This window comes from Globicephala melas, chromosome 7 (assembly GCF_963455315.2).
Source record: "Globicephala melas chromosome 7, mGloMel1.2, whole genome shotgun sequence".
NCBI lineage: Eukaryota > Metazoa > Chordata > Mammalia > Artiodactyla > Delphinidae > Globicephala > Globicephala melas.
In genome coordinates, this window is record NC_083320.1 from 21,159,084 (window position 1) to 21,186,116 (window position 27,033).

Genomic DNA, 27,033 nt, shown 5'->3' on the forward strand with positions numbered 1-27,033 from the left:
AGAAAGTGATTAAAATTAGAAGAAACTTAGAAATGGTACAAAGTGGTCAGAAATGCTCATCAACAGTAAACCCAAGAGACAAAGTAACAGCAGTAACAAAAATCCCTACTTCTGGAGAAAGTCCTGTTAGTACTCATAGCACTAGGACACCCCATCACTTTGGCTGTTGCCTCACTTGGGATACCTTTCTCTGGGCCCTTTCCTATCCAGCCTTTTATGGCTCAGGTCATGCCAGCCTCTTCCATGAATTCTTCCTCAAACTGGTCAACCCACCTGCTTCTATACCCATACTCTGCATCCTTCCTATTGGCTTGGATGAACTATCTGTGTGTGCATCTATCTAAGTTACCCCTTCCACCTGTGCCCTAGATCCCACACCTCTGCCCCACTTAAGGATCTCACCCATTCTCATGTCTTTATAGACCATCTCTATGATGACTTCTCCCAGATTTATATTTATAACCCAGGACTTTTTCCTGAAGTCAAGACTTATATAACCAACTTAGTATGTCCTTTCCTTCTCAGTAACTGCCAATTCCTTCCAGTTGCTCAGGCCCAAAAACTTAACAATCACCCTTGACTTGTTTCCTTTTCTCACATCCTATTTTCAAACTGCCAGCAAAACCTGCCAAGTCTACTTTCAAAATATATCGAGAGTCTGACCTCTTCTCGCTACCTCCATCACTACCTCTCTCACTTGGATCACTGCAGTAGCCTTCTAACTCATCTGCCTACTTCAACCTTGCCCGTGCTCATCACGGCAGCCAGAGTGCCTTTTAAATCAGATCATCCTCTACTTAGAACTCTTTAGTGGTTTCCCATTTCACTCAGAGTAAAAGCAGAAGGTCTAGGAGGCCCTATGTGATATGTGCCACAGATACCTCTCTGATCTCACCTCCGCTTCTTTCCTCCAGACACACTGGTTTCCCTGATGCTTCTGGGCAATGCTCCCTCTTGTCTGCAAGGCTTTCCCCAGAGATATCCACCAGGCTCTATCTTCCACTTTCCTCAATTCTCTGTTCAAATGATAACCAAGCAATAAGCCTTCCTTGATCCTCTACATAAAATCACAAGCCCCTCACAACCCCAGCGTTCACCATCCCACTATCCTGTTCTAAGTTTTCTCTATAGTGCTGTCATGAGTTGAACAGTGTTCCCCCCCAAATTCAAGTTCTTTCCAGAGCCTCAGAATGTTACCTTATTTGGAAATAGGGTCCTTGCAGATGTAATCAATTTAAGATGAGTTCATAAAGGGGGGTGAGCTAATCCAATATGACTGATGTCCATATAAGAAGAGGTCAATCTGGACACAGTCACACAGAACTCCAACTGAAGGTGAGGCAGAGACTGGAGTGATGCACCTACAAGCCAAGGAACACCAAGGACTGCCAGCTGTCACCACAAGCTAGGAGAGGGCCACGGAATGGATTCTCCCTCAGAAGTCCTCAGATAGAACCAACCCTGTTAACACCTTCATTCTGGGCTTCTAACCTCCAGAACTGAGAGAAAATAAACTTTTGTTGTTTTAAGCTAGCCAGTTTGGTTACAGCAACCCTAGAATATAGATTTTATTTGTTTATTGTCTGTATCTTGCCACAATGACTAGCACATAATAGGCATTCAACAACCATTTGCTGAATGGATGAATAAATGATCAAGGCCTCACTGAGTTACTCCTCTAAAAGCTTCATGTCTAAAAGACATGAAGATGTCTTTTTGTGTTCCTTCAATTTAAACCCATACACTGTGTATTCAGTACTGGCTATCACTGAATGGGGGAATGGACAGTCTAGAATTCTGATCACCACCCTTTACCTTAATTTTATAGCGTTATAAATGGTTAAAATAAAGCTCTATGGAAAGAGAAAATACATAGACAAAGAGTCATGGGCTATGTAAGATGTATGCAGGTATGTGTGGCTAAGATATCATTTCCACATTATCATGACTATATATGCAGGCATCTTTGTTGTTGTCACCTACTAAGTATGAATTGGCCCCATCCCATCTTGTTGTAAGCTCTTTTTTTCCCTCTTAGGTCAAGATGCTTGATCCCATGAGGAATGGGAGGTTCTCTAAAATGTACTGCCTGTGGCTATAACCTCAATTTACCATACACTAAAACAATTAACCATCTTGACTATGATATAGAACATTAATAGGGATTAACAGGGTTATTCCTATGAAGTGAGAGAAAGCAAGACAAAGAATGTGGGTATGAGGAGGGTTTGGAAGAGAGGGGGACAATGAATGAAGAGAGTTCCCCTTTTTATGTACTACTGAATTACTATTTGATTTTTTTCCAATGAGCATGTATTTATTTTTTAATGAGAAGCCAAAGAAGCAATTAAATCATCTTGAAACATATGAGACTATTACATAGGTTAACAATAAACAATTGTTTGTATTTTTAGTGAGTTCTAAATGGAAAGACATTTTTCATGGGTTGACATTTACTGATGGCAGTTACTCAGGACCCTTCTATTTCACTGATCCTTTTATTTCTTTTTTGTTTTATTTTTTTCTCTTCCACCTACTTCCTTCTGTTTATTACTCATATACTTAAAGGAGAGTACGAAAAAGGACCTTAGAAATTATTTAATTTCACCCACCATCCTCAGGATAGTCTACCAATTTGAACCAGATTTGTGGCAGGCAAATTTTATCATTAGTTTGTAGATTCAACCTTCCCTGTAATTCTATACATTTAAAATTCCAATGTGTAAGTCCTGCTGGCTTCATTATAGTCCATCTAAGAGTAATTAGAAATGGGACAATTATGAGATAATTGGGATAATCCAAACTTATGTATGAGGCAAATAATGAATCAAACAAAATACACCCATGCTTGAGAAAAAGAGCACCAAAGAAGAAACAAATGAAAGGAGGGAGCAATGAACCTATGAATTTTCCCAATCTTTAAACACTGAACTAAGACTTGCCAGCAAGTTCCTGAAATCTCCACAGTTTTTCCTGTACTGAGTAAGCTTGTCATTTACTAATGTAAATGAATTCCTCCCATGAAGCAGAGGATTCTGAAACACAAACATAATCCTGTGATACATACATCTAAGTTTTGTTTTTTTTTTAAACTCCAATACCTGAAGACCTTTATTTAAAATACACTCTATTACTTGAACTGACAATGTTTTCTTTATTGGTACTCTAGAAATTCACTTGGGTTTCTAGATTTTTGTTTAGCTAGGTGAGGCAAAAATTATAAAGGTCTTAATAGCCCACAAGGTCTCAAGGTGAATAACCTTCAATACTCAAAACATCATGGAGAATAACTAGACATAACATCAACAAAGATATAGATTTGAAAAAACTATCATCCAAACTGGCCAAATTGACATTTACAGAACCCTCAACCTAGCAACAACAGAATACATATTATTTTAAAGGGCATATGAAACATTTGTCAGAACAGACTATATGCTAAGCTATAAAACAAGTCTCAATAAATTTAAAAGGACTGAAGCCATTCAAAATATGTTCTCCAGTCACAATAGAATTAAATTAAAAATCAACAACAGAAATAAATTTGGGAATTTCCTAGTATTTGGAAATTAAACAACACAGTCTTAAATAATCCAGCACAGTTCTAAATAATCCAAAGGTCAAAGTAATCACAAAAGAAATTAGAAAGCATTTCTAACTGAGAGAAAATGAAAACACGTTATCACAATTCATGGTGTGCAGCTAAAGAACTGGCCAGACGAAAATGTATAGATTTAAATACCTATGTTAGAAAAGAAGTTTCAAATCAGTAATCTAAACTTCCAGTGTAAGAAACTAGGAAAAAAAGCAAATTAAATCCAAAGCAAGTAAAAGGAAGGAAATAATCAAGATCAGAGCAGAAATCAATGAAATTTTAAAAAAATATAATGGAGGAAAATCAATAAAACTAAAAGTTAGGATCTTCTATAAAAGAGAAACAAAGCCCATAAACCTTTACTTAGACTGACCAAGGAAAACAGAAGATACAAACTACCAAAATCAGGAATAAAAGCAGGCATATAACTATAAACCACAGAACTTAAAAATATTGTAAGGGAAAAATAACATGAACAATGTTATGCCAACAAATTAGACAACTTAGATGAAATGGACAAATTCATATAAAGACACAAATTACCACCAATGACTCAAGAAGAAATAGAAAATCTGACTAATTCTATCATAAGTAAAATGACTGTATTAGTTTTAAAAAGCTTCCCACAAATAAATCAGGTCCAGAAGGCTTCACTGGCAAATTCTATCAAATGTTTAAAGAAGAAATCATACCAATTCTGAAGAGGAGGAAAGAATACTTCTCAACTCATTCTATGAGGCCTGTATTCCCCTGATACCAAAGTCAGACAAAGATATCACAAGAAAACTACAGAAAAGTATCGTTCATGAATATATACACAAAAATCCTACCAAAATATTAGCAAAATGAATTCAGAAACATTCAAAAAGGATTATTTACCATGACTGACTGGAATTTACCCCTGTAATGCAAGGCTGGTTTAACAACTGAAAATCAATGAATATAGTATACCATATAAATAGAAGAATAAAACCCACATAATCATCAATAGATGTAGAACGTGCATCTGACAAAACTCAACATTCATTCACAATAAAAACTCTCAATCACATAGGAATGGAAGAAAACTTCTTCAAGATGATAAAGGGAAGTTGAGAAAACTCAGAACTAACATCATACTAATGGTGAAAGTCTGAAAGCCAACACTGTACTGGATGTTCCAGCCAGTAAAATTAAAAAAAAAAAAGAAAAAAAAGAAATTAAAAGCATACAAGTTAGAAAGAAAGAAGTAAAACTGAGTTTATTTGCAGACAATATGATCCTGTAAGTAGAAAATCCTAAAGAGTATATAAAAACAACTAGAACTAATAAACAAGTCTAACAAGGCTGCAGGATATAAGGCCAATATACGCAAATCAATATTTCTATATACTAGCAAGACAGTCCAAAAATAAATTTTTAAAAATTTAATCCACAATTGCATTAAAAATTAAAAAACACTTGGCAAAAATTTAACAAAAGAAGTGCAGGTCTTGTACACTAAAGTCTATAAAACACTATGGAGAGAAAGTAAACAAGATTTAAATAAATGGAAAAAGAATCCATGTTCATGGATTAGGAAATTCAATATTGTTAAGATGGAGATTCTTCCTTAATTATTTTATATACTCAATGCCAATCCCTATCAAAATCCCTAAAAAATCGAAAAGCTGATCCTAAAATTTATATGGAAATGTGAAGGACCTAGATTAGCCAAAACAATTTTAGAAAAGAACAAAGTTGGAAGACTTATGATACAGTATTTCAAAACTTACTATAGAGCTAAAGTAAACAAAGCAATGTATTAGTGAAGGACAGGTATAGATCAATGTAATTAAATTAAAGACTACAGAAATAAACTCTTACACTTATGGTCAAATAATTTTCAACAAGGTGCCAAGGCAATTCGATGGGAAAAGGACAGTCTTTTCAACAAACGGTGCTGGGACAATTAGTTATCCCTCTGAAAAACAATGAACCTACACACTTACCAAATACTCATTTACAAAAATCAACTCAAAATGAATTATAGGCCTAAAACTTTCAAAAGCAAACACAGGAGAAAATCTTTGTGACTTGGGCTAGGCAAAGATTTCTTATAGATGACAACAATATGACAGCCCATAGAAGAATAAAAACATGATAAACAAGATAGAAGATATATGAATGGCTAATAAGCACATGAAAACTGGTCAGCGTCATTAGCAGTCTTTAAGAAACTGCAAACTAAAACCACAATGATACACTGACACATTCGCACTAAAATAGCTATAACTGAAAAGACTGACAATACAAGGTTATCAAGGATGTGGAGAAAGTGGAACCCTCATTCACTGCCAGTGGGGATATAAAATGGTATGCCACTTTTGAAAAGAGTTTGGCTATTTCTTAAAAAGTTAAACATAAACTTCCCATATGGTTCAGCAATTCCACTCCCACCCAAGAAAACTGAAAACATACAAAGACTTGTATGCAAATATCCATAGCAGCATTATTTGTAATAGCTAAAAACTGGAAACAATACAAATATCCATTAATTGGCGAGTGGATAAACAAACTGTGGCATATTCATTAAAACTGAATATTATTCAGCTCAAAAAGAAGTCAATTATTGATACATGCTACAACATAGACAAACTTCAAAAACCTTATGCTAAGTAAAAGAAGTCAGATGCAAAACACTGCATATTGAGTGATTCCATTTACGTAAAATTTCCAGAAAAGACAAAGCTATAGAGACAGAAAATAGTTGCTTGAGGTGGTGGTGGGGAAAAAAAGAACTGACTACACACTGCCATGGGGAACTTCCTGGAGTTGAAGGAAAAGTTCTTTAACTGGGTTGTGGTGATGACTGTACAACCTTTTCCATTTATAAAGGATCACTAAATTGCACTTAGAATGAGTACACTTTATAGTAGAAAATTATACTTCAATGAACTATTTAAAAACTGGCAATAAATAAGTGCAATTTAACTGAGAGATTTGTGGAGATTTACCACAGACAGAAAGGAGACACTAGATGTTTCTTTTATAGAATAACTGCTGAAAAGCTCACACAGTAAATCTTATCCTCAATGCCCCAAGGAAACACTACAAGATTCCAAGGGCAAGAGAATTACAGTTAGATAGTTCTCATATAAGAAATGGCTCCTGACTCCAATGGCCTACCAATGAAATACAGTGACTAGCTTGAGTGTTAGAGTTGCATCTCATTACCACTAAAAGACATAAAGAGATAAAATACAGGATTTCAGCAGTTTAATCTGACAAAGGAAAAGAAAATGAGCCTGTATTAGTCAGCTCAGGCTGACATAACAAAATATCATGGGCTAGCTGCCTTCAACAACAGAAATTTATTTTGTCACAGTTTGGAAGCTGGTGCCAGCATGGTCAGGTTTGGGTGAGGGCTCTCTCCCTGGCTTGCAGACAGTCACCTTCACATCACAGAGAAAAAAAAAGAGCAAGAAAGAGAAGAGGAGAGTGCAAACTCTGGTGTCTCTTTTTATAAGGGCACTAATCCCATCATGAGGGCTCCACCCTCATGACCTCATCTATACCTAATGACCTCCCAAAGGCCCCATCTCAAAATACCATCACATGAGGAGTCAGGGCTTTAATATATGAATTTTGGGGGGAACACAATTCAATCCACAGCAGAGTCTTTAATCATAACTATTAACTAAAGATTTTTCTGCAACTGTCCATAAGAAACTGCAAAAAAAAAAAAAAGTTAATTTATGTCTAAGGACATCTACACTAATAATATTCTCAAGCCCTGCTGAAACTGTGTTCTATATCTGAACCAAACTTCTCTCCCTTTTCTGACCAAAGAAACTAGTATGCCATTTTAAAAATTTTATGTAGACATGGGAACAGACAGGACTAAGTGTACCAAATTATACTTGCCACTTCTTTCTGTGTAAGCATACTTTTTGCCCTGCGCTTATAATTTGAAAGGGGGAGGGGACCAAAATACTTTTATTGCCTTTAAATGGGACTCCAAGCTGTTTCTAGGTTCCTCTTAACACATTTCAGCCCATTAGTTACTATTTTAACAAAAGCCTAACATCCTTTCCTAAACATCTTAATTGGTTAAGAGCTTCTGCTGTTTGCCACAAGCAGTCACTTTAAGTCATTGATGAAAGCAGTTTGCACATCAGCACAACCTGAAATCAGTTTCCTTTATCAACCAGCTGGGCTTAAGAAACAATCGTGAAGACAATTCTCCAATTCAAGGAGAACCAAGTGCAATGCCCTGCATGACAGTGATCTACCATGCACCATGAATGCACCATGAATTTATAGGCAATAAAGAAAAAACCAAATTGCCGTGAGTAAGTACTTCAACAGCTTTTTGCTTCACAAGTCATTCTCATTAGCACTTCCTGCAAGGGTGAACTCCAACAGCAAGTTGGGTAACACACCCTTTCTCCAAAGCACCCATCATTTAATTCCGTGTTTCCAGCAGCTGGCACGGGTCATCAAAGCAAGCCAGTGGGTCACTACGTTAAATGCAGGCTTGAATGGACTCTGTTCTTCTAGCTGTTCTGACACAGGGAAAGCATTCATATGAGTTCCAAATTTTCAGCCAGAGGGAAAAATATTCTTTCTATTTTTAACATAAAAAGGGAAAAAAATACTCAGCAGGTTTAAGGCAAGCAACTTTACCACCTGGCATGAGAAAACAAAACACTGGGAGAATGAAAATGCTGTCGTGTATCACATACAGGCGTCCTTAAATGCTCTCAGGAAGAAATCTTGGTGCTCACAGAGAGCTTACCTATAGCAAACAGGATTTGTACGCTCTCTTTTTTTTAACAGACAGCCAGGCTACATTTTACAAGAGCCATACTCTGTAATTAGAGATATTCTGATCTACAGATTGACAGGAATTTGAAAAGATGCTAGAAGCTGAGTAAGAATGGACAGACGCCTTTTAGGGAGAATTGTGAAAACTGAAAACACTTACTTATAAAGTGGTTGTGTGTATATGACGGTCTTTGATTTCTATGCCATGTCTTTTTTATTTTTTCTTTTTGTCTTCATTTCAATGATTTCATTTTAATTATTTGGTTAATGAGTTTTATTATATTAAAATGTAAGCTTCAGAGCAGTGCTGTGCTGTCTAATGAAATGTAAGCAACCAATGAAGATGTTTAAGCCACAAGAGGCCAAGAACTGGCTCTCTGGAATCTGACTGCATATTTGCAATAATCCGTGGAAAGTCATCTCAACTATTCTGGGCCTCAATCCATGCCACACGGAAGATGAACAAGACCCTAAGGGTCACTGACACACAATTACCATGTCAAATAATAACATACCCTTTTAGTAGGTATCCTTTACAATTCCAAATAAACTGATTTTTGTTTTCAAATGAGACTACTTGTCATTGATAAGTGAGGTGTAAAATAAGCCTGGATCATCAAGTTCTGGAGTTTAACAATTTAAAACTAGACAAGTTAAAAAGAAAGCCAGTGAAGAACAAGATAGTTAATAAAAAATATAGAAGTATAGACTAAACCTCTAGAATATGTAATCATGTATTTTCTCTCTTGTGAGTAGACGGATCACTGCTCTTTTGGGAAAGGACTAAGAAAGTATGTCAAACTGTTAACAAAACAAAACTTTTATACAGCTAAAGATACTTAAAATTTTACTTCTGTTTGTATTTAGTATCCTTCTTCCAAGACGTTCAAGGTATTTAATGGAGGTTATTTTTCTTAAATTTACCAGCTCTGTGCAAAACAATAAAGGCCATATTTTTATCTTCTTATGTTTATCTGGAAAGAGCTTTAATGGGTTACGTAATCCATAGCCAAGATGAATACACCATTAAAAAGAGAAAATACACAACACACACACACACACACACACACACGAAACTTCTCCTAGATCCCAACTCTTGAGAATCCACAGGTTAGGCTTGATTCATGGCAGAAAATCATATAATGTGTGTAAGTAAACTGCTCTACCCACAGAGTTGAAAAAAATTATCTATTTGACTTTGCTGAATAATATAACTTTATTACTAATTGTGGTAATAACGTTCTAATTTTGGGAGATCTTGCAGAAGTGAATTTTAAGAAATGTCCTTTGAAATTGAAAGGATGTTGTTTGATGCATGAGAATAAGATAGGTTAGAGAACAAAGGCAGCAGACTTGAGGATGAGATGTGATCCAAACAAAGCGAGAGAGAGGAAAGAGATGTGAGAAAAATGAAATATCTCAGTAGCCACAGAATAAAGTCATCATCATCTATCAAACGGATGTGTGCACATTACACTCACTGCACATTAATCTAATGTTAAATAACAGACCCCGAATAGGAGTCCATACCACTTCTACTTAGGATGCCTTTTCTTGACAGGTTGGCTTTTCAACCAATCAGGCTCCTGTGAATTCAGCTTGGTGGAACAGAGCTCTGCCACCCTGTCACTGCTGAGGAGTCTCTGAGAACTCTGTGGACTCAGGTTCTCCAATAATCCACAACTACACACAACAGACATCACAGATGATGGTGCTGATGTGCTTACGAATACTATGTGAGGGAAACAACCCCACTTTCACAACTGAGCGATGATTATTATTATATATACAGCTGTGATCAAGAATTTTCTATTTTAAAGCTGTAGTAATAGAAGAGTGGGTGGGTAGTGAGGGAGAAAGAAAGGGACCAGAAAAAGAAGAACACCTGAGAATCAAAGACATCTTAGAGAAGCATCAACAGCCAGAAAGAACACATTCCTGGGGTTCAGTGTTATCTACTCTATGCCAATAATCGTAGGACAAGAAACATCCCTCACACCAAAAACTAGATAAGAAAATGTGTAGCTGCCTACTGCTGATGTCAAGGGGATAGGGTCACAATACTCTCAGTATGACTCTGCTACTAGTACAGGTAAAAAGGAATTACACCCATATTTTAGTTTGTAACAATAGGTGAAAGGGCCAAGTTCTAACTAAGGGTAAAACTATCTAATATTAATCATGCTTTTGGCAACTGAATTTAAAAAACAGATACACTAGAGAGAAGAGAAGGGCTTCTGCCTCTAGAAGACCAATACCAGGGAGGCAGCTTTAAGTCTGGAGGGGTACTTTGGGCTTGCAAGGTGAGTCCTGGCTCACAAAGAGCTTAGCAAAGAGATATCCAAGTAGAAGAACAAAGGTAGAAAAGTAATGAAGAAACAAAATTTCTGGAGCTTGAAGCAAAAAAGGGAAGCCAATTTAGGACCATGAAACAGAACTAGTTGCTAACAAGTGGGCAGTCCCATTTTCTTGCAGCTCTGCAGAAAGTCTGCTTTTGTGAGGTCACTGGAGATCTCTGACTGATAAGTCCCAGATGGAGGTACAGAGGGACATCCACCATCACAGCACTACAACGTGCCAGCATGCAGTCACGTTCAACAGAAAAGAACCGTCTACTCATCAAAAATCCTATCTATGGGCACAAGGTTTGAGATGCTTGACCTTATAATGTTTAAACAAAGAAGCGTGTAGGAAAGGAAGGCATTAGGAATCAGGAGAAATGGTACTGCTAGGTAGAAAAATCCAGTATTTGAAGGAGACATGGATTTGAATCCCTGTGTGATTTGGAGGGGAAGTTCATTTCTTCCAGTTTTACAGTTTTTCCACCTATAAAATGGGAATAATAATACCTATTATAATCTATATGCCATCGAGGGGCCACTTGCCCTTGTTATTTTCACAAGACTGCTTTAAATCCCCAATTAGTCTAGGAGAAACACTGTTTTCCTAAGATGTAAGCAAATTCTCAGGAATTTACTCTCTCATGACCTCTTTAGACTCTGGCCTCTGGTGCTCTCAGGAGCTTTCTCTGCTCTGCCTGAAGGACTTTCAGACCCCAAACTGCCTCCTCACCAGTTTCCCCAGATGGAGCACTCCAGCCAAGCATTCCAGAGTTTTACTGACACCGAGTATCTGCAGTCATGAGCTGGGAACGTACTGCAGAACGCTGTGCCCTTACATAAATTCATTCACTTCCTCTCCCTCTTACCTGTTCTCCTCACCCCCTTCCCTCCTGAACTAGCTCCAGTTTTTCCACTTCTATGGTGCTAGCAGCTTCCCCCTCCTCTGAACCCCAGCACTGGCCAACAACCAAGCCTGGGGACACAGACTCAGTCTCTACCCCAAAGACTTATCAAAGTATTTTCCCAATAAACATAACTTTCTTTTTCAGAAAATTCTGACACCAGCTGTTGGAGCTCTACTATTTTCTCCACTTGCTCACGTGACTCTGCAGGACCGCTGTGTGGAATAACCGAGACAAAGAGTAGATGCCAGCACAATGACCTGAACTAACTAGTAGGCTGCCTTTATAATGGTGATGATGCTACATTAGGTCCCTGAAGAGATCACACCCACACCAACCAGGAAGACCAATTACTTCCAAAGGGACGACCTTTGACTTTGGCTGATGTAATCCATAACATATCATCACAAGATAAGAAGGCCTCAATCTGTCTTCAAAAACACAACAACCATGATAGATGACCGAGTTTGTTGACTTGTCACAGCGGTGTTTCTGCCCCCTTCCAAACACACAGTCACATATGCAGCCTAAGAGACAAGACAGGTTCAATGCTGTGAAAGCCTCCTTTGATTAACCCAGTATTAGAAGGAGAGAAATTCTGAAGTACTGTTTCCCCCAATCCTTCTGGAAGCTGTCACTTTAATTTTAGATTTCCTCCTTCTATTTATATGTAGTTTTGTTTTATGTTAAAACTCAAGGTTTTCTTCTATACGTCAGTCTTTAACAGGGCAAAAAGCTCTTTCCCATTCTCAGAACACAAAATGTACACACCCCACCTAAAAGAATGCAGATTACCATGAGGATGGAGCTGGTCTTCCTCAGGAAATTCTCATGGGCTTGGCCTCTGTGTTCCCACCAACAAGATTTGGCCTGGCAGATTATATGCTCTCAGCTGGTTATAACTGCCTTTGGGCAACAGCACAGGAAGTCTAGGCATCTTGCTAGGATTCTCACACTCTAAGCGGTAAGGCCCCTAGACCTACGCCAGGTACTATAGATGATTAAAGAGCTGTAGTGTTTCTAGGCATTTAGGACTCATTTCCCCCAAAATGCCAAGAAGTTGGAAGAGAAGGTTCTGTGCACACATGAACATAAACACTCAGAGAAGGCAGCTCGCAGTCCTGACCCTGGGTAGCAATAATGAATGCAATACTGTTATATACACAAAACTGCAGGATTACAATTGCCAGCTGCCATTCATTAAAGGTGAATGAACAGGAACCTGAATGCAATCAAGTGAATGAATGTCAGTCTGAGACCCTCCATCCATCTCTCAAAGCTGTTTTAATATCAGCTCAAGCCTAAATGGAATTCTAGGTTATATCTGAAAAGAAAAATGTGAGGACAGGGTCAATTTCAGAAGGATCAAATCTAAGGGCAGCAGTAAGGTCTTTCCGAGATTACTGTCAAGGGGCTGAAACTCTTAGGAGAGAACAAAAATTATATGTCTCGGAAAATAGGAAAGATATGACACAAAAACGTTTTATTCCCAAAGGATTTCACTGAAGTGGAACTAAAAGCTCCAAGATTCTGGCCCCCAGTTTTCTTAACAGGGAGACCTACAAATTAGCTCGTCTCTGTTTAGCAGCCCTGTGCTGAGTTTACCCTCCTGTGCTCATAATGTTACCTCGGTGAGCTTACTAACAAGGGACAGTCCCAAAGATCCACCAGGAAAGAAAACGGCTATATAAGGCATTATGACCAAAGGTGACACTTACTAGTCTAGGCTTAAATCAGTTAACCTAATTAACCACTTTTCCTTAGCTGCAAAGCCTACAGCACATCTCTTACCTTCCTCAAAGCTGGTCTTCTTCTGCCTCACTAGAACACGGAAGTTTTCAGCAGGATTCACACTTCCAACCTAGAACACACCCACAGACAATGAAACTGCAGGTCACTTCTCTTTTTGGCAGCACCCAGGCAAGACAAGACAGCTTAATGTAATAAGTGTGTTCTCATAAAATAGAGGCAAAGACAAAGTGAAGGCCCTTTTCTGTTCATTTTCATTTCTACGGATCTGTTAAAAGCTAGTGGATTCCTGTGGTCAAAGGGCTGTCCTCTGTCCGTATTTTCACTTACCTCTCCTCATGCAAACTGACTTCTTTCCGGATGGGTCAGAAGTATGACCCAAGGCACCCAGCACCAGGCGGCCCAGTTTGAAGGCTTTATGTGCAGACTGCCTGTCCCTCCTGACACCCAACCAATTAGGAACGGGAGGATTCTGCAGTGCAGGGTCAGTTCGGAATACCTTTGTTCCACTAAGATGACAGGAGAAATAACAGCCTGATGCTTAATTCACTGAACTGTCCTTCCTGGGGGCTGCTGCTGACCCTCTGGCATTGAAGTTTTGGTAGACTATTCAAACATGCCCAAACTAAACATGTCCCCCAGAGTAAAAGCAAATCAGTGCTAGGTGGCAAAGTTTCAAAGAAGAAAAGCTCTGCCACACTATACGGCACTTTCTGATCATACCTATGTCTTTTACCTTCCGATCCCAACCTTAATAGGGCTTAAGTTCGGCTCGAGGGGGAGAAGACAATGGGATTCTACAATGGCTGGGAAATGTTGGTACAAAATGTACTAAAGTTTCCAGTCAGCTCTGGTATATAGCAGTCAGAAAAGCTCCCAGAATAAATAAGGTCATGATGTTTTTTCCTTTACTACAAGACATTGAAATAAAATCCAAATCATTTTTCAGACATTCAGTTTTTCTGAGAGCATTACTTTTTCAGGTGGGGAAAAGGTATGCCCTAGGGCTAGCTATCCTTCCTAGTATATTTGGCTAGTAGTAAGGGACAATTTTTAAGATCCACTGATTCAAAATAATGCCACTTAAAACAAGGCAATACGTTCCAAGTTCCAAAAACCATCCCATTAAATAAAGAAGATCTCAAGTGTCAAAGGATACCTGGTTTGGGGAAATCCTAAACTAGTGAAAACTGTTATGAAGTTGTATATTAGAAAAAAGAGAATTATACTCTTAAAGCTTACATACTTGGAGATTAAGACTCGTATCATTAACCCCCCCCCCACTTATCTTACCATTGTGACTAAACAGAAAGCTGCAAAATGAAGTTACCAAAAAAACTCTACAAAAGTGATGTTTCACACTCTATATACTATATAGTGCTCTATGTACTATATATCAATATAAATAATTCTATAGGTAATTCACTGACAATAATTAAAGGAAAGTGTGGGATGGACATGTATGGCTTATATGTTGAAAGGACCAAGGAAAGTGCTACGTTAAAAAACTAACAAAAATTGATGCAATCTCCCCAAGCCCCAACCTTCCTGAAAGAGGGGAGCACACCCGACAAGTTCTGCTTACACGGGTGACACTGCCTTCAGCCAGGCTGGAAACACTAAAGTGGGCTTCATCTCCCTCGGTCTTCAGTTTTTTAGAGGTGGGTCCCTCTTCATGGCTGGAAAGGAAATAAATGTTTGGGTTTTTTTTTTTTCTCTCCCCTTAAAACTGAACAAACAATACAAAACCCAGAATTGCTAATGTGAAAAGTATAAATTTATTTTTCAAGACTCAAAAATAAGCAGCTGCACTTAGTCCTCCTTTACAAACGGCTGCCTCCCTTTCCCACCCTCTGGACCCCTGACAGCGTGACTGGAGCAGCCCTGGCTTTGTTTCCAGCAGTAGGGAAATCAGAATTAGCAGCTGCATCACAAAGCCCTTTCAAAAGATGAAACTGCAAGCATAGATAATGGAAACTTAGCATTTCAGTATGAAACCCATTTACCCTTCAGTTATTATTTGCTAGTTTCTGCCTGAGAATTGATAGCTATTAGCTTTCCATGTACATAGAAGACCTTTGTGTCTAATAACCTGTCTTCTTCATCGTGTACGTGAGAGCTTTATAAGCTTCTACTTACAGCTGTTAAAACTTACTAGACAATCCTCAAACATGCAAGAGCTTGCTCTTAGAGAAGTCTTAAACTATAAAAAACCACTTTCAAAAGAAAACTTTTAATCTGTGCCTTTATAAACCTAATTCTGTCTTGGGCAATATGCTAACAGAGTCCAAAAGCATCTGTGTGATAAGGGAAAGAGGAAGTATATCAAACATCTTGCTTCAAGTAACAAGCAGGCTTTAACAGCCTGCCTAAAGTCAAAAGGAGGTCAAGTCAATTGCAAAGGAGAAAAAAAATTCAAAGACTCTGCCCATAATCTCCCTTAAGATGCTGAACACAAGAGATTATGAAGATTTTTCTCCCAGACAAATAATCAATCTGGGGCAAAAGCAGCTATCAAGAAATGGCTGAATGAGAAGGGAAATTAGTAACTAAGAGTACTATTAGGAACTATTTCTAAATGTGATGTTTTTATTCAAAAGCCTAACTTTCAAACAGTGAGGCTTGAAGAGGTTATCCTAAAAATAAAGCAAAGTAAGACCTAAGTTAGCTTATTCAATGATATTTCAATAATGAATCTCCTCTTACAGCCAGATGAAAGAACTAAAGTAATCATTACGGCCTTACAAACAAGAATTAAGTTTTATTACTTGATATCTTTCCCATTCACCACTTGCCTTCTTCCTTTTGAGAAGTAAACAAGAGATAAGGGGTGAGTCATTCAGAGCCCTTTCCTTCAAGGAGAATAAGAAATAAACACACAAAGCCTTGGTGCAAAAATGGAGGGAAAATGCACAAACCTGAGGCAGCATGAAATTCTATCAGAATTTGAGTTTTTTTTTTTTAAAAAAAGTCACAGCCACTTCAGTTAACCTTTGCCGGTTCTTCCCAAGAGAAAGACAACATGGTACTGCTGAAGATTTGGAGGAAAAAGACCCAGATTCTAGTCTCAGTTTTGCCACTGGCTAGCCCTGGAATCTTACACCTTCTTGAAGGTATTGACTGTGTATTAATTTTTGTATGTCTAGAGTTTAGAGTCTAGTAAGTTACTGTTCTCTCTGATCTTCAGTTTGTTCCTCAGGAGAACACTACAACAAAAAGTACCATATCAACTATTCACCTATTCTCTTCCAAAAATACAAATTAACTTATATAGTGGTATTAAGAGGCATTAAACATACAAAGCACTATGCCAAGTTCCGTGAGAATACAAGGTTGAATCACATGAAGAATTTCTTAAACCCTCCCAGATAAGATTCTAGAGAAGGAAGAATAAGGAGACATATATACTAATTCGCCAGAACTGGGCAGGTAAAGGCAAGTCCAGAAAATAGCAGAAAGTAGTGAAAATTTAATATGTTTAATAATCTCAAGATTGAATCATTTAACAGGATTTAATTAGGAATTTTACATATATTAAACTCATAATGTCTATCTGAAGTGGGAAAGCACAATGACTCTCATCCCCAAATTACCTATGAGGGAGCTGAGCTCTGGAAGGTACACATTATCCATGCAAGGTCACAGCAGACACAGAAATGTTAACAGCTGTTGCATTTGGATGTTGGGACCCTGGATAATTTGTTGTTCTTTCTCCTCTTCTCCTTTTCGTTCATATATGAGTATAAATCTTTTTTTTCTTTTTGCGGTATGCGGGCCTCTCACTGCTGTGGACTATCCCGTTGAGTAGCACAGGCTCCGGATGCGCAGGCCCAGCGGCCATGGCTCACAGGCCCAGCCGCTCCGCAGCATGTGGGATCTTCCCGAACCGGGGCACGAACCCGTGTCCCCTGCATCGGCAGGCAGACTCTCAACCACTGCGCCACCAGGGAAGCCCGAGTATAAATCTTGTAATTCATTTATTTAGCCACACATTTACCTAATACTTACTATGTGTGGACCCCTAAATTAGGCTCTAGATTCTAAATATATAAAAGTTAATAATCATCACCTTCAAGAAGTTCAGCCAAATAAAAAAGATAAATATATAAACAGGCAATTAACAAAATATTGTGGTAAGCAACATATCCCTTTGAGAGGAAAGCAGGTAGCTGTGTTGGGCTGGGGCATGAAGTGCAAGCTGGGAAGTAGTGAGAGATGAGGATAGAAAATATCTAAATTGTAGACACAAACCGTGAGGAAAGAAAGTGGTTCTCCAGGTAGCTGGACAGACATTTCTCTTCCTTCTGCTTATCTGGGTTTTCTCACTTGTGTAACAGAATTTGGTCTTAAGCTGAAGGTAATGGAAAGCCATGAAAGCAAAGGTTTTTAATCAGGCATCCAAGGATGACATCAAGGAATTTGTGAACCACCTAAAACTACATGCAAAATTGATTATGTTAGGGCATTCTCCTGGGGAGAAGGTTCACAGTTTTTATCAGATTATCCAAAGGGTCCATCACACACAAACACACACAGATTAAGAATCACTGCATTAAAGAATTTTAAGCAAGGGAGTGATGTGATCAGATTTGTTTTTAAAAACATCACTCAGATAGCAGAATGCAGAATGGATGGGAAGGGGCTAAGACTGGAATTAGGGGAAGCAGTCAAGGGGTTATCTCAGTAAAGCAGGCTAACATGAAACCTACATAAAAGCAATGGCAGTGGGCAATGCTAGTAAGAACTAACTCACCATCGGTCACGAAGCCAAGCACACGAGTCAGCTATTGTTATTGTCCCTTTACAATTAAGCAAACCAAGGCTCAAAAGGGCCTGACCTTGTCTAAAGCACTCAGTAAGGGGTCCACAGCCAACTCTGGACTTTTAACCACTCTCCTAAACAGCCTCCTAAAAGGCAGGTATTTGTTATCACAACTTGGCACAGAGCAACTTGCCAATTTTAACCACTATTAAAAAGAAATATTTGAGGGACTTCCCTGGTGGCACAGTGGTTAAGCATCTGTCTGCCAATGCAGGGGACATGGGTTCAAGCCCTGGTCTGGGAAGATCCCACATGCCGCGGAGCAAATAAGCCTGCGTGCCACAACTACTGAGCCTACGCTCTAGAGCCCACGAGCTATAGCTACCGAGCCCATGAGCCACAGCTACTGAGCCTGCGCACCTGGAGCCCGTGCTCTGCAACAAGAGAAGCCACCGCAATGAGAAGCCTGCGTATCTCAACACAGCCAAAAATAAATAAATATATAAATGAAAAGAAAAAAAAAATTAAAAAGGAAATACTTGGGTTTTGATCCAAATCAATGCTATTAGCCACTGTACTAACCTGAAGCAAAAGGAGTGAACTTGAGGTAAATCTAATACAACTTGGTAAGCCAATTAAATGCGGGGAGTGAAGAAAAGGGATGACTCCCTGGAAATTAGGTGTCATTCACTGAAATAGAGAATCACAGCATGAAGAGGGGGTTGAAAGGAGTGTGGAAAGAGAAAGAAGGTGATGAAGTCACTTCTGGACATACTGAACTTGAGTTATCTGTAGACACTTAAGATCCAGTGGATAAGATGGAAGTATATTAGGATAGACAAGATTTTTAGTTATTTTTGGAGACCCATATGTGAAATATTGATAATAAAGGTCTTAGGATGTGCAGTCTGGCATAATCGTTGAGAGTGTAAGCTCTGGGGTCAAACTGCCTGCGTTTAAATCCATCTCCATCGCTTAACCAGCTGTGATACTGAGGAAGTTTCTTATCTCCTCTAAGCCTCAGTGTCCTCAGCTTTAAGATGAAGTGAATAAAAGAATCTACTTCATAAGATGGCCAAAAGGATGCAAACAGATAATACATACCTATGTCCAGTAAATGTCAGCTCTTTCAGAGGAGGAGTCCTACAAAACATCAACATTTAAGGTTGGTGGGGAAAGAAAAGGAGCCCCCAGAGGAATCTGAGAGGGAGCCTGTCAAAGGTTTAGAGAGAAAAATCTGGAGAATCTGAAGTTAAGGAAGACATATGAGTTTCAAGAGGGAAAGGATAACTGACAATGTCATGTGCCACAAAGAGGTCAAGAAAGAAAAGGGGACTTCACTGGTGGCACAGTGGTTGCGAGTCCGCCTGCCGATGCAGGAGACACGGGTTCGTGCCCCGGTCTGGGAAGATCCCACATGCCGCGGAGCGGCTGGGCCCGTGAGCCATGGCCGCTGAGCCTGCGCGTCCGGAGCCTGTGCTCCACAACAGGAGAGGCCGCAACAGTGAGAGGCCCGCGTACCGCAAAAAAACAAAAAAACAAAAACCAAAAAAAAACGAAAGAAAAGGACTGCCACGCTTAAGTAAATCCAGCAGTTGGTGTCTTTTATTTTATTTTATTTTTTTTGCGGTACGCGGGCCTTTCACCGTTGCGGCCCCTCCCGCTGCTGAGCACAGGCTCCAGACGCGCAGGCTCAGCGGCCATGGCTCACGGGCCCAGCCGCTCCACGGCATGTGGGATCTTCCGGGACCGGGACACGAACCCGTGTCTCCTCCATCGGCAGGCGGACTCGCAACCACTGTGCCACCAGGGAAGCCCAGTTAGTGTCTTTTAGAAGACCAGTTTCAGGGCAGTGGTGGGGGCAGAAGGCCGAGCCAGTGAGTGCTAGGAAAAGAAGCAGTATAGGCTCTTCTGCTAATAAGCCTGGCTATGGAAGGAAAGATGATGATAACAGGTAGTAATTAGAGAGAGGAAACTGAGGGGATTACTTCATTTTCTTTTAGAGGAAAGAAATAAAATGTTAATGTGTGGAGGGAAAGGAGTTGGTACAGAGGGAGAAGCTGAAGATACAGAAGGAAGGAAGAAATTATCAGTGGACTGAGGTACCAGATGGGACAGAAATAGCATCCCAGGACATAGGTGAAAGGATTAACTTGGGACAGGATGAGGTACCCTCTTCCACTGAGGCAGGAAAAAAGGAAGTAAAGGCAGATGCCATACAGATATGTTTTTAGGTAAGATGGGCCAGAAAACTGAGACGTTCCCGCCTATTGGCCTCTGTTTTCTCTGTGAAATCACCATCATGATCGTCGCCACTGCCGTAGTTGTTGAAAATGTGCTAGGGACAGGACTAGGATTTTGTAAATCATCTCTTCACAAACACTATATTCTTACTATGTGTTCGGCACTGTGCCATTCTAGGGTGACAACAGTGAACAGTGAACAGCATATATTACTCAACTAACCTGCAAGACAACTCTATGAGACAGATATTCCTATTATCCCTATTTACCCATGAGGAAACTGAGGCTTAGGGAGGATAAGCAACTTGCAACTAAGGTCACACTGCAGAGCAAGGGGACCAACTCACACTATCTTGACCCTGGAGTCTGAAGTCTTAGCCAGTAAAACCAGGTGAGGTTGGTCTCTGACAGTAAGTAGGGACTGGGGTCTTAGGGGACTTGAAAAAAGTAGAAAACTTTACACTATTTGCATATAGAGATAAAAAGAAATCAAGATCAAAAAAAAAAAAAGAAATCAAGATCACATATTAGTTCCATAGGCAGGATCAGACCTCAGATGTCCCTATTCTCATGTAAGTCCTGTCCAAGAGATGCTACTTTCATTGCAAGGGTGTCCAGCAACATTAAGGGAAGCAGTGCTTCTCTGTGATGAGGGTAATATTCAGTGCATTTTGGGAATGCAGTGTGAGACGGTGCTTTTACCCTCTTGAACTGAAGAAATCACTTCAACACTAGGGATTGAACAGGTTCAGCATGAATAGTAGATCTTCTCAAATATTCAGTGTTTTTGTTGATGACAGTATTACTGCTCTGGGTTTTGACTATTGCCTTCCCTCCAAATAGTTTAAAGTCCTTTAATATCTGTGATTTTACTGTTATAATGTCTCTTACGATGAGCCTGTTTTTAGATGAAGGAACTCTCATAAAGGTAAAATTATTTAAACAAAATTAGATCAAGAGTGAAAAAGCTGGAATGAAAACTAGAGACTCCTAGCTCAGAGGTCTTTCCTTGGCCTCTGACACTTCCTGAACAGACATGTGCCCCTCCCCCTCCCCCATCTGTATACTGGAAGTATGTACCCTGGATACGGGGATGCTGAATATACACAAAAACATAGCTGGTTGTTAGCAATCCTTCTTTCCCTTAGGGAGACCACCTGTAAAGCTGATTGGAGCCTTATCACAAAAATTGAGTGGCTGTAAGAACCCTGCAGAAGGACTCAGTCATTCTTGAATATAGGAGGTGCTCAATAAATATTTGTTAAATGTGTCATTTCTGCAGTTCTTAAAAACTAAGACTTCTGAGAAGGAAGAGTAGAGAATTGGGGTGTGCGTAGGTGTGTGTGCGCAAGATTATTCTCCGGTCCCCCACAGCTAATTTGGCTGTGTGGCAAAACAAACCCATTATGGGGGCAGAGAACAAGAAGCCTGGCAGGCTCAAGCTTCCTGAAAGTGAGAGATGGGAAGAGGGCTGAAGGTGTAATCACAGCAGGGATCAAATCACAGAACAGCCTTCTGGGTCTAGCTGGTATGTTTTTTTTTAACCAGCTAATTTACAGTTTAATCAACAGGAGGAGGAGAAAATGGCCCACTTCTTTCCCACAATACCAGAAGGTAATCAAGATCATGAACTGGAGCTTTAATACACAGAGAGGAACAGCCATATGACTGCAGAAGAGACTAAGGCAAGGCTGTCATGGGAAGAAAAGGACTCAGAATTTTACTGAACTGTTCTAAGATACGAATCCATCTAGGTAGATGAGGAAAGCAGAAGTAGATTTTTAGTGACAGTCTTCCTATGTAGAAGAAGGCATGACAGACTAAAAAGAAACATAAAAGCCTCCAGGATGTGTTAGAAATGCACATGAGAGAATCTTTCAATCCCATGATTGGTTTTTTTTTCTTTTCCCCCCAATTCTGACAAAGTTTAGGGTATTAACCTCTAAAAAGCCACCGAAAATGCAAACCTGTCTTTTCAACTTGGCAGATAATTCACTAAATTAACAATTTACAGAACCCTGTAAATTGAAGGTTTCTGGAAATTACTCAATACTGGTCCAATGGGGTATTTACAAATACAAGCTTTACTTTGTCAATGCAGACACAGCCGTGGGAAGGAAATCAAAGAAAAAGGAAAAAAACTGTGATCTAAAACTGGATCTTGGAATGCAACCTAAAGAAATGAGTAGATCCTTTTGATTTGGGAGGAAAAGTCACCAATAATAAAACCAAAACCTGGTAAAATCAATGTCACACACCCAAATAATTCTGGATAAGAACAGCTTCTTAAGGTTTGTTTTTGTTCTGCTTTGAATGGAAACTGATATAATTCTAAACAGACTTGATGTGGGGAAAAAATACTTAATAGCTACCTGAGAGCTTGATCTAAGGATATGAAAACCATTTTACAATCCTTAAATTACACCTCACTAATGGTATATCCAAGCACATCAACACAGTTAACAGCACAACGAGGGCCAGGTTTTTCATTCTCCTTCCCATTTTCCCTCCCAAAATCTCACCGATATTCTCCTGACACCTTACCTCCAAAACGAAAAACCTTACGACTTTTACCCCTCTTCTCTCATCCTCAGCCCTTTACTTTAAAAATGTTAAAATTCAGTCTTAGATATTCAAAGATTGTTTGTCTTCCTATATATATAATTCATCAAGAATCTGATGCTGATCAAAAAGTCAACAACCCCAAAGGTAGCTCTAATTTCTAGGTGCACAAGGATAAAATATATCTACAGTGGACAGATGTGAGAAACCAGGATTTCCAATGCAAGGCTCAAATAGTAAAAGGTTTCTTCCTCCCACCTTTGTGATTCCACAAACCCAGGTTGCAACCCTTAATGCCACAGCCCCTCTAAGACCACAACCAATCTTTGTGTTCCAGCGTCACACATAGTTCCATCGAGTACTCACTTATCTGGGAAAATGTCCTGAGCAGTCACTTGGTCCTTTTTCTTGAGGACTTCAGTCAGAGGGAAAAGGGTCTTTATTTTAGAGACAGGAACCTGACATTTAGCTGTCACCTCAGTGGGGGGATCCAGCATATTCAAAACGTGTTGCTGAATTGGGGGCAGAGGCTCCTGGGGGTGTAAAGCTCTGTGCAGCAGACACTGTGGAAAAGGCATAAGGATTTTAAAATGCAGATGTAGACATCACACACAGCTTCATTACACTCTTCTGATCACGGATCCTCATTCTTTAATTTGGGAGGGTTATGGGATTCCTACCATATGTAAAAGACAGCAAAGACGGTGGACCCAGAACCGCCTTGGTTAGCAGGACGTTGGTAATGTCTAAAAGCAACTGTAAAACAGATCTAAGCCTAGCAGCACCGTCAGCTGAAGCCCTCCTGGAAAGGAGCCTCATCTCATAAAAAGAGGCCACTGCTCTGACTACCTGGAGGATATACGAGGTTCCCTGAGATGCAATTCCAAAAGCCTCTGACAATCTGCGATGATAACTTTTTGGTTATAATCCTTTAACCTCCCTTCAGCATGCTGTGCTTTCTCCCTTGCACAACCTTAGAAGACAACCTAAGGTGGATGAATCAGATGCTAAAGGGGAGGTGCCCATGCTCAGTGAGTCCCAGGATGAACACTGTGGAAGAGATGAGACTACTGGTCTGTCCCAAAACTCCCCCAAGTGCCGAGCTTGGGCTATTCTCCACCCATCTACTCACTTCTGTCCATCTCCACTATACCACTCTTGTCCAGGCACCATCACCTCTCATGTGGGCTACCACAATCCCCTCCTAACTGGTTTCCCTACATCCATTTTCACGGCTCTACTGTAGCTCAAGTCATCTTAACACAAGTTCCTTTCCATATCCTGAAGTCAACCCTAACACAGCCCCTGCATGCCTCCCTCCTCCTTGCTCACCCCAGCCGCCCCGTTAGACTGGTTTCCTCCTGCTTCACGCACATGCCAGCTCACTCCAGACTTTGGGTCCTGTGCTTAACGCTCCCTCAGCCTCTTCTGCCTTCCCTTACATCTCAACAGAGCTGGCCCTTTTTAAAATCATTCTGTTCTTTGCTAAATTATCATCTCTTCTGAGAGGATTTCCCTGACACCGTATGAAGGAGCCCTTTACCCCCGTGTTACCACCCTGTCATTCTCTATCATTAAACTTGTCTTATATTTCTTATAGTATTTATCATTATCTAAAACTATCTCATCAATTTTTTAGTTTATCTGTTTGTTACCTCCACTTACCCCTTGAAAGTAGAGATCTTGTTTGTCTTGTCTACTGCTGAATTCCAAGTACTGAAAAGAGCACCCCACACATGATAAGCACCTAAAAGGTACTGGCTGAGTGAATAAAGCGCTCTTTCTCAGAACTCTACAGAAGAGGTGACAGAGGTGTCAGGAAGCAGCACCAGGAGTGGGGCCAAGATCAAGGCCAGGGCAGGTTCTCCGCTGCTCACACAGGTGGAGATCCGGACCGCAAGCCACTCCCATTCAATCACTGATACTGCTTTCAGACTACCAGGCCTTGGCAGTAGTGTTATCTGCCCAGAAAAATAAGTATTCTAAAAGGAGTGCAGGAATGTAATAAAAAAATGAGATAACCATTAAGAAAAAAAGAAAAAAAATGAAACTCTCAATTCATTGATGTTTTACTCCTCTTGCTAGCAGATAATTCCAAAATTAGGTTGGAGAACAAGGCTCCTATTCCCACCTTTGAACAATTTATATGTTAGTAATTGGAAAGAAAAAAATGGAGCTGAATAGCTCCTGCGATTTTAAAATTACTGTTTCATATCACAAGGTATATGATTTAAACTACTCCATGGATTGTTTTCGTACCCTGTAAAAATGGAAGCTAGACTTTTCGGTTCTAAAAAAATAAAGATACTTGGGCTTAAACAGTAAATGTCATCAAAGAGTCAATGTTCTACAAATTCAGAAAACCCTGAGGTACGTATTAAACAGCAATTTCCTCTAGAAATTTCATGTTCTGCTCCCAATTTCAAGAGACCAACCCCAAGCCTTCCTTCTCCTAGTAAATTCATTGTTTCAGAGCCTGACTCCTGCTTTCTTTTTTTTTTGACTCCTGCTTTCTTTTCCCTAATTATTCTACTTACCTGGAGCATCAATGACATTAGGCCTGTTTAATGAAAAGCAAAAGGCGAAACCACAAAGATCCCAAACCTGTGAATCTACCCCAACCTTCTAATACATAATTCGCAATTCACAGCGCTCACCTTCAGGTCAGTTATTAAAATACCAAAAACAGGACTTCCCTGGTGGCGCAGTGGTTAAGAATCCACCTGCCAGTGCATGGGACATGGGTTCGAGCCCTGGTCTGGGAAGATCCCACATGCCATGGAGCAACTAAGCCCGTGCGCCACAACTACTAAGCCCACATGCCACAACTACTGAAGCCTGTGCGCCTAGAGCCTGTGCTCCACAACAAGAGAAGGCACCGCAATGAGAAGCCAGTGCACCGCAACGAACAGTAGCCCCTGCTCGCCGCAACTAGAGAAAGCGTGCATGCAGCAACGAAGACCCCAATGCAGCCAAAAATAAATAAATAAATAAATTTATTAAAAAAAATAATAAAATACCAAAAACAGCTTACAAAGCCCTAAAGACGTAAGCAGAAATCCAACACCCAACATAGCAGACTACCTCGCAAATACTCTGGAAGATTCTATCTGTGATATCCAAGTGACATTTTTGGGAAAAGAATTCTGAATTCCAGGCAATTCTTTCAAATAGTGTCATCACCCATAAGTCAGTAATAAGGGACCCACAAGAGATGTTCTAAAGCATCATCCTCTCATATTTTCTTAAAGGTCACATTTTAGATAAAGCTAAGTAGGATAAAAATTCAATCAAAAAAATTCCAATTCATTTAAAAAAAAAGGTTATGAGAAAGTGACACTTTTTAGTAGCTGAGAAGCTGAGATCTCAGTCCTCAAACTACTTAATTTCTCCTTTAAGCAACTGTTTTCCTTGATGTGATTTTTACAATTTGAAAAAGACTAGAGGAAAAACTGCAGGCCACTGGTGGCTAGCTTGTAAGTTACTAATATGTTGATTTCAGCAACCCAGTATCAATTATTTAAAAGGCAGTATTAACTGTACACTTGACAAAAGACATATTTTTCAGTATTTCTTTCCAAAATTAGAATTAAATTAACATCTTGCCAACAAGTTGATTACTAACCTCTCCCTCCTTCTGCCCCCTACTCCCAGCTCATTTACTCTTAGTTATAGCTATTTTAAAAGGAAAAAAAAAGTCTTCCTGGGTCCTACATCCTCCTGTAGCTTCCTGGATCCTCTCTCTCTCTCTTCCCTTCATCAGTAAAGGTTTCTCCTACAGGTACTGTAATCTGGCTAACGCCCCATCACTCTACTCCCACTGGGCCCTCAAAGTCATCAGAGACTTCACTACAAACCCTAAAGGCCCTTTGCCAGGCTCAGCTCTCTTCACCACTGTGCAACGTCTGATTTGTGATTCTTTCCTTTCCAACACTCTTCTAGTTCTTTCTGTCTCTCTGACCTTTTGGGGAGGGTGGAGGTAGGAACACTGTTTCATTTCTGGCAGCTTTTCTGTCTATCCCTAATTGTCCAATCATGGTGGTGTTCAGGACTTCATTCTCCCTCCTTCTCACTCAACAGACTCTCCCAG

At 39.8% G+C, this 27,033-nt stretch overlaps 1 protein-coding gene across 1 annotated transcript in view; it reads right to left on the reverse strand.

Annotated features, from left to right (window-relative positions):
* XRCC5 (X-ray repair cross complementing 5) overlaps positions 1–27,033 on the reverse strand; it is a 97,954-nt gene that overhangs the window by 28,596 nt on the left and 42,325 nt on the right. Inside the window, exons 14-16 of the mRNA XM_030852672.2 lie at positions 23,310–23,506; positions 14,962–15,055; positions 13,419–13,488 (exon numbers count right to left, since the gene is read on the reverse strand). Coding sequence (XP_030708532.1) covers positions 13,419–13,488; positions 14,962–15,055; positions 23,310–23,506 — 361 coding nt within the window. The remainder of the gene's footprint in view (positions 1–13,418; positions 13,489–14,961; positions 15,056–23,309; positions 23,507–27,033) is intronic.